At 36.5% G+C, this 17273-nt stretch overlaps 1 protein-coding gene across 1 annotated transcript in view; it reads right to left on the bottom strand.

Annotated features, from left to right (window-relative positions):
• FAM91A1 (family with sequence similarity 91, member A1) overlaps positions 1 to 17006 on the bottom strand; it is a 45032-nt gene extending 28026 nt beyond the window's left edge. The window contains exons 1-8 of the mRNA XM_012660854.1: positions 16674 to 17006; positions 10217 to 10301; positions 8976 to 9127; positions 7307 to 7364; positions 6519 to 6586; positions 5835 to 5948; positions 4515 to 4605; positions 4056 to 4118 (exon numbers count right to left, since the gene is read on the bottom strand). Of these exons, the coding sequence (XP_012516308.1) occupies positions 4056 to 4118; positions 4515 to 4605; positions 5835 to 5948; positions 6519 to 6586; positions 7307 to 7364; positions 8976 to 9127; positions 10217 to 10301; positions 16674 to 16745 (703 nt within the window). The 5' untranslated portion in view covers positions 16746 to 17006. The remainder of the gene's footprint in view (positions 1 to 4055; positions 4119 to 4514; positions 4606 to 5834; positions 5949 to 6518; positions 6587 to 7306; positions 7365 to 8975; positions 9128 to 10216; positions 10302 to 16673) is intronic.
• Positions 17007 to 17273: the final 267 nt, after the last annotated feature.

The raw sequence follows: 17273 nt of genomic DNA, 5'->3' as shown, positions 1-17273 counted from the left end.
TGCAAGATTGCTATGCTGCACAAAAACCAGGTGGATGGAAAGTACTGGCTCTCTCTCTGCCTTTCTCCCCATCACCCCCCCTCCACCTGGAGAAGAGGGGAAATTCATCTGCATGATTGTCATGGTTACCAGCAGTCACTGGTATAATCTGCTCTGTGGGGCTTTCTGTTCTGTATCCTCCTTGGTGGGCTCAGTGGCAAGACCTTCTTCAGCACAGCAGGCAGCCCAATCATCACTCTCCAGCTGAATACTCATTCATACTCATCTCTGTCTCTTTGGTCCAAATGCTCTAATCTGACACCACAGCGCTCTGCCCAGCCAATAATAAAGAGGCACTATGCTTTCTTCTGCCATTCTCCCTGGTGTGTACACTTCCCTTGAAAATATCCTGGGAAGGAGGAATGTCTTGGCCACAGTAGCATTTGGGTATCTCTGTGTCCCCTGGCCTAATACCAGCTAACTGTACCCAAAAACCTAAAGTATTTTTAAAGGTGAAAATCAAGACAAAATTCAAATGGTCAACATCAAGACATTGAAAAAAAACATGATGTATATTTCAGGATAGGTTATTCACTTTACAGATCTGGCTCATGTCCTTTTCTAATTTAGTGCCACCCATATTTCCAGTCATTCAGGCACTTTTAAGGATCAAGGTTTCTTTATAGAAATACTTTAGAAATCCCATATTTGATGTCATTAATTCTTTTCCTATACTATCATTTATATAAAATAGCAATAGCAAACATTTGTTGAACACTTACTAAGTGCTAAATTATTGCCAGGTACTTTATATATATAATTTCATTTAATTCTCTTAACCCGACAAGTTATACAGTAGCATTAATTACCCCTATTTTAGAGATAAAGAAACGAAAGCACTAAGAGGCTAGAAATTTTCCTAAGTCACAATTTATATCTGGAGCAAAAAGAATGAGGCAACTCCACATGAAAAGATATGGAATAGTCTCTAAAAAATATTTAGTTTTAAGAAAAAGCATGAACTAGAGTATACCATCTGGGTAAAAATTAAACTTAACAGTGGCTGCTGAGAGAAATCGGGCAGGTAGGCACAGGAGTGGGAGGGAGACATTTTTATGCCCCTTCTAAATTCAGAATTTTGTATCATAATTATTGCCTACCCAAACATACGTTAATAAAAATTTTTAAATTATGGAAAATGGTATGACGTTTTCTACAACATAGAACTACCATTATGACCCAGTAATCCCACTTCTGGGTATATACCCAAAGGAACTGAATCGATAGGTTGAAGAGATGTCTACACTCCCATATTCAATGCAGCATTATTTACACTAGTCAACATAAGGAAACAACCTAAGTGTCCAGCAACGAATGAATGGATAAAGAAAATGTGGTATGTATACACAATGGGATACTATTCAGCCACAAAAAGAGGGTAAATCCTGTCATTTGCAACAACATGGAAGATCCTGGAGGAAGTTATGCTAAGTGAATAAGCCAGGCACAGAAAGACAAACACTGTAGGATCTCACTTACATTTGGAATCTAATAAAGCTGAACTCATAGAAGTAGAGAGTACAACAATGGTTACCAGAGTCTGGGGTGGGGGGAGGAATGGGGAGTTGTTGATCAAAGGGGACAAAGTTTCAGACAGACAAGAGGAAAAGGTTTTGAGATTTACTGCACACCAGGTGGCTATAATGAATAATAACGAATTGTGTATTTCAAAATAACTGAGAGAGTAAATTTCAATCATTTCACCATAAAAAATGATAGGTAAGTAAGGTGATGGCTATGTTAATTAGCTTGATTTAATCACGTCATATTGTATCCATATATCAAAACATCACATTGTACTCCATAAATATATACAGCTATCATTTGTTAATTAAAAAAAACATGTGTGTGTGTGTGTGTGTGTGTGTGTGTGTGTGTGTGTGTGTGTGTGTATGTATAAATAAACATCTTAGAATAACCAAGAAAGTTATTTTAAAAAACTCATGAGGAAAGCCTGGCCATAACCAATATTTAATATTAAAAGTTATTCTAAGTCATTATAATCAAAACAATATAGTATCAGTGAAAGAAAAAAGGGTATCCAATAGAGGGGAATTTAATATATGATAAAAGTTATGCTGCCATTTAGCGGTAAAGAGTTACTGAAAAAACAATGCTAGCATTCATCCAAATGCTATTGGTTATCCAAAAAGAAAAAAAATTAAGTTGAACCCTTATTTCACACCACATATGAAAATAAGTTCCAAATGAACTACAAATTTAAATATATTTAACAAAAGTTTTCAAGAATTTTTAGACTATATATCCTAAAGGTGTTCTATTCAAGCATAGCAGAAATCTAGAAGCCGTAAAGGATAGACATAAAATATGCAATTAGAAAGTTTGATGAGTAATGAAATAAATATATTCAACAACAGAGCCTTTCATGATTATTCCCTTCAAAGTATTTCTCTCCTCCATATATATTTGTTCCACCACCCACAAGGCTTGTGTTTTTGTTGTTGCTGTTGTTGTTGAAATGTATCTGAAATGCATCCTTTGAAATCAACTTCGGGTATCATCTGTACTGAATTTGATGGCTTGCTTGCATGTTGTCAAACTGCTTTTCTTTCATGAGTTTATTCCAATTTGGGGAACAGCCAGAGAGATCACGTGACAAGTAGGGTGAATTCAGCAATTACCATCCCGTGGGTCTGTTTGTACCACCAAAAACTGTCAGTTACCAAGTGAAGCACTGAAGAACAACACACCACTGTAATGAAGCAGCCATCCATTCAGACCTTCTCTGACAGCTTCTTTCAAATATCTTAGTGCTAATGTGAGTCAATGTTCAAAGTGTCAGTCAAAATGGACTGAAATGAGCTAGTCAAAGATGAATCTTTTTAGATGGATCTCAAATGAGTCAACATCATCGGACGCTGGATGACAGTGAAGACTAGAGTAATGCTTTTATATTTTCCACCTATGACAGGAAATCACTACCACCTCTGTCTTCCAGAAATCACTTCCTTGTTAAAACCTCTCTAATTTTAAAACTAGTATTTTATTTGTTATAGCAACAACTATATAAACTGAATTAATATTTCATTTACTTTTCATGTTACTTCCATTCCAAGCTTAAAACACAATTCATATAGTTACATGGTTCAAAATGCATTATTAAAGAATCACAAACAAATGCTAATCCAAATAAAAGTCAGGACACATTAGAGCATGATAAACTGTCAAGATTCAACACTGATATAAGGGAGTAATTCTGTAAGAAGCCCTACGACCACTCATTTGTTAATAGAAACAGCATTCCCTGGAATTTTTGACATTTTATATTTGATTACACAAATATTAAATCTCTAAATCTGGTAAAAAGATATCACAAACAAGAACAACAGCTAAAAGATATGCTACAAAACATACTTGTAACATATAACCTAAATATAATAAGTGCTTCTACAAACTGGTAGGAAATCTAACCTAAAGAAAAAAAAAGCACCTTTGTGGTAAAGATGCCAACCACATCACCACTGTAGCGCAAAAAAAAAAAATGGAACTAATCTATATAGCCAGCAATAGGGAACGGTTTAATAAATTAATGCATCCATCAGGTACAGAAGGAAATACATAAGCCCCTTAATATTGGTTTAACTTGGAGAGGTGGGTAAAGGAGGAAGGGAAAATGAAATAAAGACAAAAAAAGACTGTAGTAACATAAAAAAATAAGACATAGGTATGTTAAGTGAAAATGGAGAACATACAATTCTATATTACTGAATATATGTAAAAACTGCTTTTCCCTGAACAAAGACTAAAAAGGGACATGAATTTATAAAAATATTGATTTTATTTGGGATTATGAGAAATTTATCTTGGATTTCTATTATTTTTGTATAGTATGCACACCAAAATAACATAAAAATGAAAATAAGGAATTTAAGTAAAACCATCACAATGTGTTACTATACAATGCAGAAAAATGTTTTTCCTAGGATAGATGATATGCAGCACTCAGCACCTAGCAGCCATTCAAAAAACATTAAAAAATATTAGCACAGACTTACCTGCTATACAACTGTCATCAGATATTGGTACATCCAGATAAATAAATCCTTTGTTATATAAACCTACAGAAGCAAAAGAACCTTGCTTTAGATGGAACACTACACATAGCAATTAAAAAAAAAAAATTTGATTTCTGGCTTTCTGTAAAGATTCTTACGACTGAATTCTATCTGAAGAAGGAAAAAGTAAAACATAAGAGAAAAAGAATTATATTAAAGTTTTTAAATCTTGGTTTCCTACATATGCTCAGAACTACAAAATTTTTCTTACCATTGATTTGTATAAATTTCTAGTGTATGTGACTAATTATAGCCACACTGGAAAGTAAAAGACTAAGGTCACATTTCAAACAATAACATGCCTTAGGGAATAATACTCTTTGTACCTACTTGATAAGTAACTGAAGGTTTAAAACAAGTTTTTATGTTGACAAAAGACCATTTCTACTAACCACTTACTATGTACTACATTGTAATCTAGTGATCCAGAGAGTTGAGGGCCTGAATCGATGATCTTATCAATAGCGCATTTCTCAGGCAAAGTGCATATCTAAGAAAAGCAAAATATTTTCAATTAAGTTCTGTCCAAATTCACTAATTCATAAGTCTCCTGAAATTTACTCATGTTGAAACCAAGGATTACATGTCATTAGTTCAATGAACTACATATTTTTTTCATTTATCCCTCTAGAATCCAAACAAAAATCTATATGCACACAGCCATCAATTAAGGTGTCAAACTACGTTACAAACAGAACTTAGAGAACAAAATTATTGTAAGTACCAATATCTGCTGGTCAGCAATGAGTGTTCACTAATAAATAACAGTACTTACTCCTTGTCTTTGAATTGGGTTTGCTGATTCTGAATCTCTCAAATCAGAAATTTACTCAAACTCCACATGAATATTATCAGTGGCAGGATGGGTCACTAGCTTATTATGATACAGTTTGAGAGCTCCGTTAGAAAGTTATTATACTGAAGTGAAATTTATAAGCCTTCCAATCACTGGATTTACTATGCCCTCTGGAGAAAAATTAAATGCAGACTAAAAAAAGTCCATATACTCACTTACGATTCTTCAACCACACATAAATATGACCTGGTCTCTAGGCTCCCTCATCACTCCACCCCTTTCCTCTAAATCAATATCCCTTCCAAGATGTGGTCTGACCACTGGGAATATCAATTCCCTTGATCTTAACGCATTGCCCAGATCAAAGAACCTATCACTTCAGGACAGCAGTTTAGCGCAGTGATTAATAATAGCACAGCTTCCTTGGCAAACTGACTGGGTGAAAATCCTGGACCTTTACTACCATTATGACTTGAGTTGTTACTTAAATGTTCTGTGCTCACTTTCCTCATCTGTAAAATGGGGGTACAAATAATATATCTCTGGGGTTGTTATGAAAATTAAATGAGACAATATAAAAAGCACTTGCAGTAGTACCTGGCACATCTAGCACACAGCACGTGTTAGCCAATATTATTGTTGTTGGTAGCTGTGGCATCATCCTACTTTACATGAAACTTCTGTCTAATTGACACTCTCAGATAATTATACCTGAACCAGTCAAGTCTCCCTCACCTTTAAAGAGTATCTTGGAAATTCACCAATATTCTAGACTACTAAGATCATTTTAAATTTTGAATTTAAGTTTAATTTTCTTTAGGAAAACTAAATAGTGTTACTTTTAAAAATAATTATAGAATTATAATTAAAAATTGTAAAATAAATTAAAAAGAATGCTATGTTTAACTTGTAAAGATCTCTACCTTGATGTCATCTTCTGTGATATATCCAGCCTGCACCACCCACCATGCCTCTATGGCAATTTCCACTGGCTTTACTGGTAGAAGATCACGGGCTGTTTTCCTTCTGAAAAATTTCTGCAATGGTACAAATATCTGAGAATTTGCAATCAACCTAAAATTATCACTTTCTTCTAATATCAATCATGAGAGTGTTTCTAACAGGCTAAATAAATATCTTTTTAAACTCTCATGTTTTAAAATCTTAACTATTCTAGATACATTGAACAAAGAAAGTCATACTTAAATTGTTTCAAAATAAATTATTTCAAAACACTAATCATTAAATCTAGATCTAAATCCAGAAATTCAAATGAAACCCAAGAGGTAAAAAACACACTTAAAAATGTATACATATTTCACCCATTAAGTGAACCCTAGGAGTAAAATGGGCAAGTACAAAGACCAAAAGAGCAAAAATAGTTTTTAAAAATAAATGTTTTATGTCTTAAGTATTTTCTAATTCAATAATCATTTGAGAGATAATACAGAGAATACAGAAGAATTCTTTTCGTATTGTTTCTGTGTTAAGGACATTTCATTTGGTCAAACAAATATAATTTATTATTTCTACCACTTAAAAAACTAATTAAACTGTGTGATAAGGAGGCCAAAACAATGGGGGAAAAAGGGAAATGACCAACTTACTTTTGATGATCTACACTGATTCATAAGATCAATATACTGGTTTCTTCCTATGCCAAGAAGCCTTAGACCTGAAAGAAAGAGTCTTGTCTTTAAAAACTTTTAATACATCTTGAAATGTAAGTAGATTCAGAAGTGATTTTAGGAAAAACTCAATTCTCAGCTTGTGTTCATCTTTTGACAATTGATCAACATGGTCTGTCCATAAAAAATTAAAAGGAATTCTTCAAACAAAATATAAAAGAAAGCTAAACTCTGGGAGAGATGAATTCAAGCTGACACTTTTGATAAATCAGAATATTTTTAAAAAGCAGAAGTCCTCTCAATTTTAGGAAATCAAAATGTACTTCTCAGCGAAAGCCTCTTATACAACAGAACTATGGTCATATTTCGAAATACACAATTAAAATAAGAATAAAACATCAGCAAATTGTGTTAGTAAAAACCACGTATCACACTGCAAAAATATTGTGCACAAATTTACTTCCCTCATTTGGTATATTCACAGCCCAAGTGTCAAAAAGAACTTCATTCTCTAGAAATATATAGATTAGTCATCCTGTTTATCTGATTCTGATTCTACTAAAATATTCCTCTTTTAGATATTCAGGCTGAATCTTACACTTGACTTGTATCATCTGATAAAAATTCCTAATAAAAATGTTGCTTGCTATTCCCATTTTTCAGGAATTTCGGATTAAAAACACGTATTACAATACTGACAGACGACAGTATTCATGCACAAAGATAAAATCTAAACACTACCTCCAACAGCAAAACTAAATACTTACAGTCAGCAGCAGTAAAATTGGGCAATGAATCGTAACTTTTCTCACTGTTCATAATGTCCTTTTAAAAAGAAAAAATTTAAAATTTGAAATGCAAAATATCCTTAGATTAAAAACATGTGCATAAATATATATTACAGTAGTCGAACAGAACAACAATAATTATTACAGGAAGCAGTGAGATCATAGGTTGGCAACCTAAAGCATGCATGCCACATTGTGGCACTTACCACATGGTTCCAACCTAGTAATTAAAGGGCAGACTTTCTGGTCTGGGTTTCTTACAACACTTTGTGAATCCCAGACAGCTGCCCTGTAACATCTGCCCTGTGGAAGCTGATGAGGAATGTCTCTACTAGAGCTCAGAGTTCTAGCCTCTCCACACTTCATATCACACTTTATCATAGACTTCTACCTTGAGAGAAGGCTAAATAATGAGCCACAGCTCCAACAACATGCATCCAAAACACGCATTACCACAAAGATTTTAATCACTTAGTAGTCTTTGCTCCTATGAATCCCAATTAGCAGCAGAGTCAAACTCTGTAGTCAGCTTTTTCCACCCAATCTGTTTCTCCAATAATAAACCAACTGTTTTACTGGAGGGATAAGACCCATTTTCAACCCCGGAGCCATACCCAACGATGTAAGAACAGAAACCAAAGGGCAGCAAGCACATAGATGGACCTAAAAAGAAAGCTGATAAATGGGACAAAAATTCCATCTATTTATCCCCCAAAGGCCCAAACCTAGTGGACCACATGAGAAAAACAATCCAAGAGATGGCAGTAACTATTCTACTTACTGATAGCTGCCATCTTCATTGTGCTACCCAGACTATCAGGCCTTAAGCTGTCTCTAGCATTTCCTCCAAAAGAGGGACTTGGGAAACACAGGGCTGTAAAAGTGTCCATGGAGAAGGGGCTTAAGGAGATAAGCAAAGGGAGCTCATGGTAAAGGACACTACATCATAAAGGGAACTAACCTCGCTGTTACCGTAGTTCCCAACTCCTTTAGTTCTAGGCTTCTCTCTGCTCTTCACGTAGCTAGTAAGCCCAAAATAGGAACACTCAAACATAATTAAGGAGCAAATGAATACTATATAAATATTGCCAATCTTTTCATAAAGCTTCCTTAAAAATAGTATATAACTAGAATTAAAGTTATTCAACACAAGCCTAAAAACTTTTGGAAAAAGGTTAACAACTAATAATTAATAATTACAGAAAGAGATTAACAACCAGGACTACTAATACATTTCTTTTTCCTGACACCTGTATTATATAATGTCAGGTCTATGTCATCATTTATTCTTTATACAGTTAGCGAATAGTTAAGTTTCTCTGAGCTTGATGTTCAATTCCATCACCTACTTTTTAACATTAATCATGTATTAAAAGCAATAAATTTTATATGGAGTCTGCTAACATAAATGACTGATCAATGCTACAATAGCACAAAGGATCAATACCATCTTCAAGAACATGGAATAGAAAGATACCTTTCCAATATGAAAACATCAATAATGACAACTGCTTGTACAAGTGTGGCTCAAACAGTTAACTTGTAACCAAAAGTCCTTTTTATTCTATAAGCTCAGAATCATCTGCTAAGAGTATCTGACATGTAGTCCCATCCCATTCCCTATGGTTCACCCACACTATAAACGCACCTCCATAATTGCAGTATAGTACGAAAATGGTGTTATCCTCAGGCCCTTCACCATGATATCTGATAAATGGTAAGGGTACAGCATGAGGTGATCTCGACTGTACTTTAGTAGTTCCTCATAGTATTTGCGTTCATCTTTCTTGACATGTTTAACTGTGGCAAAGAGGGAAATCATTCAGTTTTGTTTTTTTTTTTTTTAGTTTTCTTATGGCTACATGTTAACTATAAGTAGAAATACTTTACAAACCAATAGTAATTCGAAAGAAAATTCAGAAGACAACAAATAAAATATTCTAAGTTGAAACAAAGAAACAATTATACCACAAGAAACAGACTTCAGAGTATATAAGTAAAATGTATAATAGCACAGATAAGTAGAAAATAATTCTTATCAAACGAGAAAACAAGCATGACCCCCACCCAAAAGGTATAAAACATAGGCTAGAATTCATCAAATTCCTTACAATATTGCTTTACAAGATAGCCAAACTAAATGCTAGTTTTCAGGGAAGTCTATTTTTAAAAATTATTTGCTGGGTTTTTTGTTTTGTTTTGTTTTTTAAATTAAAAAGCCCTCTGACTTTCATGAAGAATGTTTATGCAGAAAAGCTATCTCTGAAATATTGTGCTTCAAATAAGAGTAATACAGAGGGAAAGTCTTGCAGGGAAATAGAACAGACTAATCAAAGTAATCTGACAAATAAAAAGCAAATATTTTTAAAAAAGGAAAAAAAAAATAATGAAACCAACTATGTTTAAAATTTGTTCCAATTATTACAGAAAGAATTTTTCATTAAAGTTATATTATTTGGAATTATATAATTATTTGGAATTATAATAATAATTCCAATATAATAATAATATATATTATTTGGAATTATTTGTGTAGATAAAACAAAACTCAAAGCCAAAAATTATTAAGAACAAATGTACTTTTTCTTCTCTGGCATATTTTCTCACTTTAGGCAAAAAGAGAACATTTGAATTAAGATTAATATTTTACAGGTAAAATAAATCTATAAACAGAACTCTAAAAAATAATTGTTATCAGAATTAGAAAGAAAAATCTACTTGCTAATACAAATTGTTGTTAGGTGGAGTGGGTTAGTATAGTTTCTTAAAGTTTGTACATGGAATAATTTCAGTGCTATGAAATATGTATTGAAAAGATAGGATTGATTTATGAAAATGATGAAGTATCAATAGTCATTTCCACCCCAATGTAAAAATGTCTCTACTTACCTAAGTTATTTCTATATCGTAACTGATTGCGAATACTGTACAAGACAACCTGCTTTTCATATTCTCTCTGTGAATTTCCAAGACTCTAAAAGAAATTTCAAATAGATTTTAAATAGCTTCCAAACTGAACAATAGTTACTTTTTTTCCCCTAAGATTTTAAAATCATGCCCTCTAATTTTATCCTGGCATCTCTAATTTCCAGAACTAAAGAATATTTTTTTAAATTTTATTATATTAACTTTCCTGCTATAGTATTAAAGCAAAAACTCAATGTGTTTCTTTTTGGTCTGCCTTTCTAAAAAGACTTACTAAAATTATCCTAAGTATTTAAGAACAAATAGAGCAGTATGAGAGCATAACTTCACTTAACAAAAACAAAGTTCTACTTTAAAAGATTTCCTTCCTGACTGCCCCCAATTTGCGTGTGTTAAATGGATAGATGATTTCCTGCACCTACATGTATTTAAATTTAAGAATGACAACTAAGGACAGATTTCTGTCTGATAATTATTTGAGCTGAAGGCTATGTTTATTAAAGATTAAGAATTCTGGGCCGGGAGCAGTGGCTCACGCCTGTAATCCTAGCTCTCTGGGAGGCCGAGGCGGGCGGATTGTTTGAGCTCAGGAGTTCAAGACCAGCCTGAGCAAGAGCGAGACCCCGTCTCTACTAAAATTAGAAAGAAATTAATTGGACAACTAAAAATCTATATAGAAAAAATTAGCCGGGCATGGTGGCGCATGCCTGTAGTCCCAGCTACCGGGAGGCTGAGGCAGGAGGATCACTTGAGCCCAGGAGTCTGAGGTTGCTGTGAGCTAGGCTGACGCCACGGCACTCACTCTAGCCCGGGCAAAAGAGTGAGACTCTGTCTCAAAAAAAAAAGAATTCTGGAGCATGTACTGTTGCTCCATGATTTGGTATTAAACATGTTTGGGGACAGGATTTGTCTTAGGAGTTTTGCAGAGCTTTGCCCTGAAGGAATATGTGAACGTGTTGGTTTGCATTTCGAATGCTGTTACACTCAGAAGGGCGTCTCTGAAAGGCAGTAGCGGCTGTATCCCACAAGGCGCCACGTTTCTCAGACCTAAAGAATTGGATTTTCTTTGTAAAGCACAAGTGAATCTGTTAAAAACTATATAGGCTGAGAGCTGACAATGGAGTGCCCTCCGAAACAAACAACTTCCCGGAAACGACACCTTCTCGAATGGCTAAAAGCAAAGCTTTTGTTTGAACCACTCTAGACTACCTGTCTCCATTCACAATAACCTAATAAACATGGAGCCTACATATCTCTGTTAACCCCTCTGTTTAAATGATAAAATTTACCTTCGAATTTAGAAATTAACCTTTGAAAGACTCTGTGACCGTTTGCTCACGTAAATAGAATTAGTTAAAGAATCTGTAGAAGCCTTCTGTAAAAGCCTTTTAAAAATCTGTTAACCTGAGAGGAACTACCTGCTGTTATGTAAATCTGTTACCCCTGGCAATTATTCACTATTTCCTATAAGTTACCATGTAAGACCTCATTCGGGGCTTTTTTGAGACCAACGGAGAGGTCTAAGCCCCCTGAGCTCCCGCTTTGCCTATAATCTTTATAAACTTATAAAACTATATCTTTGTCTCAGTGTATTCTTTTATTTCTTCCATTTTCCATTTCTCTCTATTATTTTCTTATCCCTTGCAACTCTACCAAAGGGACCCAGTTTTTTGCGGGGAACACTGGCCATGTTCCCCGCAATGTACATTTTAAATGTATATAAGATTGCATCTTAAAAAGTCATCTCCTTATAGCTTCATTAGAAAACATTTGGACAATTTTAGAATTCTGATATATTTTTTAATGAGCAAAAAACTTTCTAGCTGTGCACTTAGTGTTTTAAGTTCAAAGTTGGGAGTTGCTCATGAAAGCAAAGAGTAAATTTGCCTAATTATAGTCAGCATTATATTCAATGTGAAACCATAAATTTAATTTAATATAAATTATTGTCCCCCTCCTTGATTAGACTACTAGATACGGTCTTTCTGACACATTTTAAAGTGAAATTAGACATTTTAGGAGAGTCATGACAGAAAGATCAGAGGATTCAGTTCATCCTATTTCTTACTCATAGGTTTTTGAAAGCCAAAGTAAACGTCCATATCTCACTTAAGGCAATCTTCACAAGAGGATGAAACTCACATCTAAATAAACTGGCCCAATAACTGGACACACTGATGGGTAATATCCTAAGAAAAATGGGACATGATACAAGAAAATTAAGCACAGTTGACCCTTTAATAACATAGGTTTGAACTGCGCAGGTCCACTTATACACAGATTTTCTTTCACCTCTGCCACCCCTAAGACAACAAGTTCAACCACTCCTCTTTCTCAGCCTACTCAATGTGTAGATGACAAGAATGGAGAGCTTTATGATGATGCACTTCCACTTCATGAATAGTGAATATACTTCTTCCTTATCATTTTCTTAATAGCATTTTCCTTTCTCTAGCTTAATTTAAGCATATAGTATATAACATATATAACATACAAATCAACTGTCTGTGTTCGTTTCCAGTCAATAGTAGGCTATTAGTTATGTTTTGGGGAACTCAAAAGCTACATGCAGATTTTCAACTACGTGGGACTTGGTGCCCCTAACTCCCATGTTGTTCAAGAGTCGACTGTATCTTTCTTCCTGCATCTAGATTAGTCTATCACGGGTTAAACCAGAACTCTTCAATACTGCCAAAATGTATGTGCTTATATTATTTTCATGTGTTTTAACATTGCAAGTGGTTAAGAGTAAAGTTCATTGTAGAGAAACTACCCTACCACCCTCTTTGTAGCAAAGCCAGGGTCAGCATTGAAGATATTAATATTTAGGGGATTCAAAACAGCAGGCTTTCTGTAAAACTTTTAAAGGTTTTCTCTAGCTCCACTGCCAAATAAAAGTCTCTTTCTCAGGGAACACAAAATACACGCACATACAAACAAACACACAATTTTGCTAAAATCTGAGCAATTTCCAAACTTGAGGTTTTGCTCTTCTGTTTCAAAGGAAGTCTTTTAATTTACCCTAACTTACAATCATTTTCTCCCTTTCAAACTCCATTACTGGTAACTTCAGAATAAAAATAAGGGTCACATAAAATATAAAGATCCATTATTTGTAAGCTTTATTGAAAAATACACCACCTATCAAGCATGTAAGCTATGCACTAGGCATTAAGCAATGACTGGTCCTGATCAATCAATACACGTGTGTGCACATATCTAAAAACCACATTAAAAGCTGGCTTTATTCCTCACTAGCCAAGTATGTAAAATAAAACAGCTTTGTTCAGAGATTCTTGGGCTCTCCTCCCACTCCTACCTCAAATCTCCCACCACTCACATTTTAAAACACTGTTGCCACTACAGAAGGTGACTGTAATTTTAAAAAGGTTATTTTATTCTGAGACAATACTGCAGAAATACTTACCAGGTCTGACAAATGAAGTTGGGCTGCATATAAAAGGAACTATAACAGAGGAAGGGGTGGCATGGAAGAAGGTACTAGCTATAAAGTACCCACTGCGCTGAAGATTATGCTAAAAGCACAAAGATTTTCTAAAGCCTTTGCTCCTACAAACCCCAATCCCAACATGTACATCCCAAAATGTATCCCTTTCCCCCCTACCCAAAAAAATGACTCTTCTTGGATTATATAGAATCTCATCACAAGATTTCTCTTAAAATAAAAGGGCTATTAATTGTTTTAAACAATGAATACAAGATACTGGTAAACTGTAGAAAATAATGAAATAATGGCCCTATCTACAACTTTTTAATGTATTTTTAAAAGTCTAGCACATGACCCATATCACATAAAAAATATTTCATCTATCCATATAAAATGAAATTGGCTTAAAATATATTATTTTAAAAATCTGCATCACCTGCCCCCAGCTTTCAGACCTGGACAATATGAGACAAATTAAACCCATCAAAACTTACTGGAAACTATATCAAAGTACTTAAAGTCTATAATGCCAAAAGACAAATTCTTTCCATACAAGGAATGTTTCCCACTTTCCTATTTTTAGTTGCCTAATTTTTTTTTTCTATTTTTAGTAGTGACAGGGTCTTGCTCTTGCTCAGGCTGGTCTCAAACTCCTGACCTCAAGCGATCCTCCCGCCTCGGCCTCCCAGAGTGCTAGGATTACAGGCGTGATCCACCCTGTCTGGCCTATTTCCCACTTTTGACTGAGCTTTGGCTGCCCAGGAAAAATCTCAGACTGATGCCACCGTTCATTCACTCCACAAATATTTACTAAAAGCTGACTACATGATAGGTGCTCAGGGTACAAAAGCAAAACAAGTTATATAACCACAAAATGCACCATAGTGGGATCAGCACTATAACAGGTGAGAAATCCAGTGCTATGGCAACATACCCAAGGGGCAACCACTGCCGATTTAGAAGGTCAGGGAAACCTCCCAGGAGTGAATATGAGACTGATTCAAAAAGCAGCTATAAGCAACACAAAAGAGACAGGTAGAGATAGGATTGTGTGTGCATTTTAGAAAACTCACCCCAGAGTAATGTGAAAAATGGATGGGAAGGCCCTATTCTAAAAGCAAGAGACCAGACAGAAAGCTGATGTAGTAATCTAAGACAAAGCTTGACCTAGGGAAACAGTGGTAAGACTAGAGAAAGTTTATGAAAGTAAACTTGTACAGATGGATTCTGCAACATCTACTAATGGCCAAACTTATCCTAAGCTAAAACAGCCATTGTTTTGAATGAGCTTTAAAAAAAAAAAATGATTATTTTTAAATAGTCATGACTAAATTTTGGAAACCCTTTTGCCAATACTAATTAAAATCAAATATTCATGTTGGATATAATCTAATCACTCATCTTTCTTCCATTCTGTTACATTTATTTTGATAACAGGAAGAGTAAAAATAGAATCGAAACATTGTTGGTTCTTCCAGTCCTCTTCAGACTTGCCACAAAACCCTAATGTATGAGAGTGTCTGTCAAAGTCCTTATTCAAGCTTAACAACAGAAACTTATTCCTTTAAGTTTAGAGCTTTGTTCTCCCAGTTCAAGATAAATGCCACAAGGGCAGCCACTGTCACCCAAGAATTCTAAGTTCTTTATATTTCCACTCCCTTGGTTTTTGGTAACTGAAAATGAAAGTATTTTTGTTGTCACACGATGTATCACCAGAACATTAAATTATTCACTTTCTAGAGCTGAGTCCCCAAAGGGTTTGGGGGTGGGGTTAAGTAAACTACACTACAATCATCCTTATACCATCACCACTACCCTCCCAAACTTTCCAAATACACCATTTACCAGCACCAACAGAAAACAGAACTGCACTCTCAACCAAGTATAATGGAAGGCACTGAAGGTCAATCTATGACCACAGAAACAGTGTCTTATACGTACCCATATCACTATCTTTGTAAGATTTAATACCACCTGTTATGTTTTGTATTTTTTCATTTATTTGTTTACTACCTATCTTTCCATAATGTAAATGTAAGCTCCATGAAGGCAGGGTCTTTGTCTTGTAGACTGCTGCAAATTACCTGCACTCAGAACAATACATAGCACCTAACAGGTACTCAATAAATATCCACTAAATACTGAGTGAAACTGACACTCTAAAATTTGAGCATTAACTCTCAAAAATCTCATGTCACTCTCTTGTTGAAGCCTAATAATAAACCCATCTTGTCTACAGGATAAAGTCCAGCGAAACAAAGCACACATGCCTCTTAAAAATCTGACCCTGACTACTTTTCCAGCCTCATCTGCTACCACCCACTCACAAAACACCATCTCCAAATACATCAGTATATATACACCTCCAAACTCTGTTGATATTCAGTCACTCGCTACTCTCAAGACATGTTCGATCACTCATCTAAACTTTTTTAAATGACTTTCTTTTCTCTGGAAAAATCTTTATTCTCTCTTATCTAACTCTCACTCGTCCTCCAAGGCCCAATTTAAATGCCTCCTCTACACATCCTCCCAACTTTCCCAGGACAATTCCTTCCTCCCTGTGCTCCTACATATACTATAATGAAGGTACCTAGGAGCTGCTATCACCCTGTATCGTATTCATTTGTTTCTCGTTCCTTTCCCAACCTCCTGAAGTTCTGGAGGTTAAAAACTGTGTTTTTAAATCTCTACCGCAGACGCCTGCTGAATGGGGACTGCGGGCAAAGGAGCCAGGCGAGTCCTGTGGACACCATTCCGTCCCATTTAGCAATGGCCCCATCCTGGTCTTGTGGCCCCACAGCCATCCCCTCTTCACCCCTGGGCTGCAGGTCGGTTTTCCCGAAACCCAGGCAGGGGAAAGGGCAGGAGTCAGCCTAGAGCAGCCGGCCCCGGACCCGCGGACGACGCGAGCAGGTGACTACGGGGCGGGGCCGAACCAGTTGGGGTCCCTCTCCCAGGTTCTGGCCGTACCTGTCTCACGTTGGCAGGCAGCTTGCTCCAGGGGTAATTGTGTCGGATGTGGAACTCCACGTCTATGTTCATGATGCCGGGGCCAGGGCCGGCGGCTGTGGCCGCGACCGTGGCTGAAACGACGCCTCCCGCCCGCCCACCGTCGGCCTGTCACAGGAGCCCGCAGGAGGCCCTGCGCCTCACACTGCGGAAGGCCCGGGCTGCCCCATGGCCAGGTGTCCCGACAGCTCAGCGCGGCCCGGGCCACGGGCAACAGGACCAGCGGAGATCGTGCCTGGAGCGTCCGAGCACCTCCAAGTTTCTTCCTAGTTTCGGCCCGCCGGAAATGGCTCTGGGCTCCCGTCACTTCCGCCTGCTGGCGCGCGGCCGAGGGGCGGGGCATCGACCGGCCCTATGCCCCGCCCTCTACGTGCTGGGGGCGGGGCGGCGAGGTGCGGCCTGGGGAGTTCCCGCAAGAGCCCCAACCCGCGCCCTTGGTCTTCCGCTTTCAGTCTCTGGAAGAATTCAGATAATCGCTTGGGCTGCACTGCCGTTGTTGGATGACCTAGTTTCCCCAAAATTCCAACCCGGGTGGCCCAAGAGCAGGCGGGTACGGGCGCT

This window comes from Propithecus coquereli, unplaced genomic scaffold, assembly GCF_000956105.1.
Source record: "Propithecus coquereli isolate 6110/MARCELLA unplaced genomic scaffold, Pcoq_1.0 Scaffold68, whole genome shotgun sequence".
NCBI classification, from domain to species: domain Eukaryota; kingdom Metazoa; phylum Chordata; class Mammalia; order Primates; family Indriidae; genus Propithecus; species Propithecus coquereli.
This window is presented reverse-complemented; position numbering and strand designations above follow the sequence as displayed.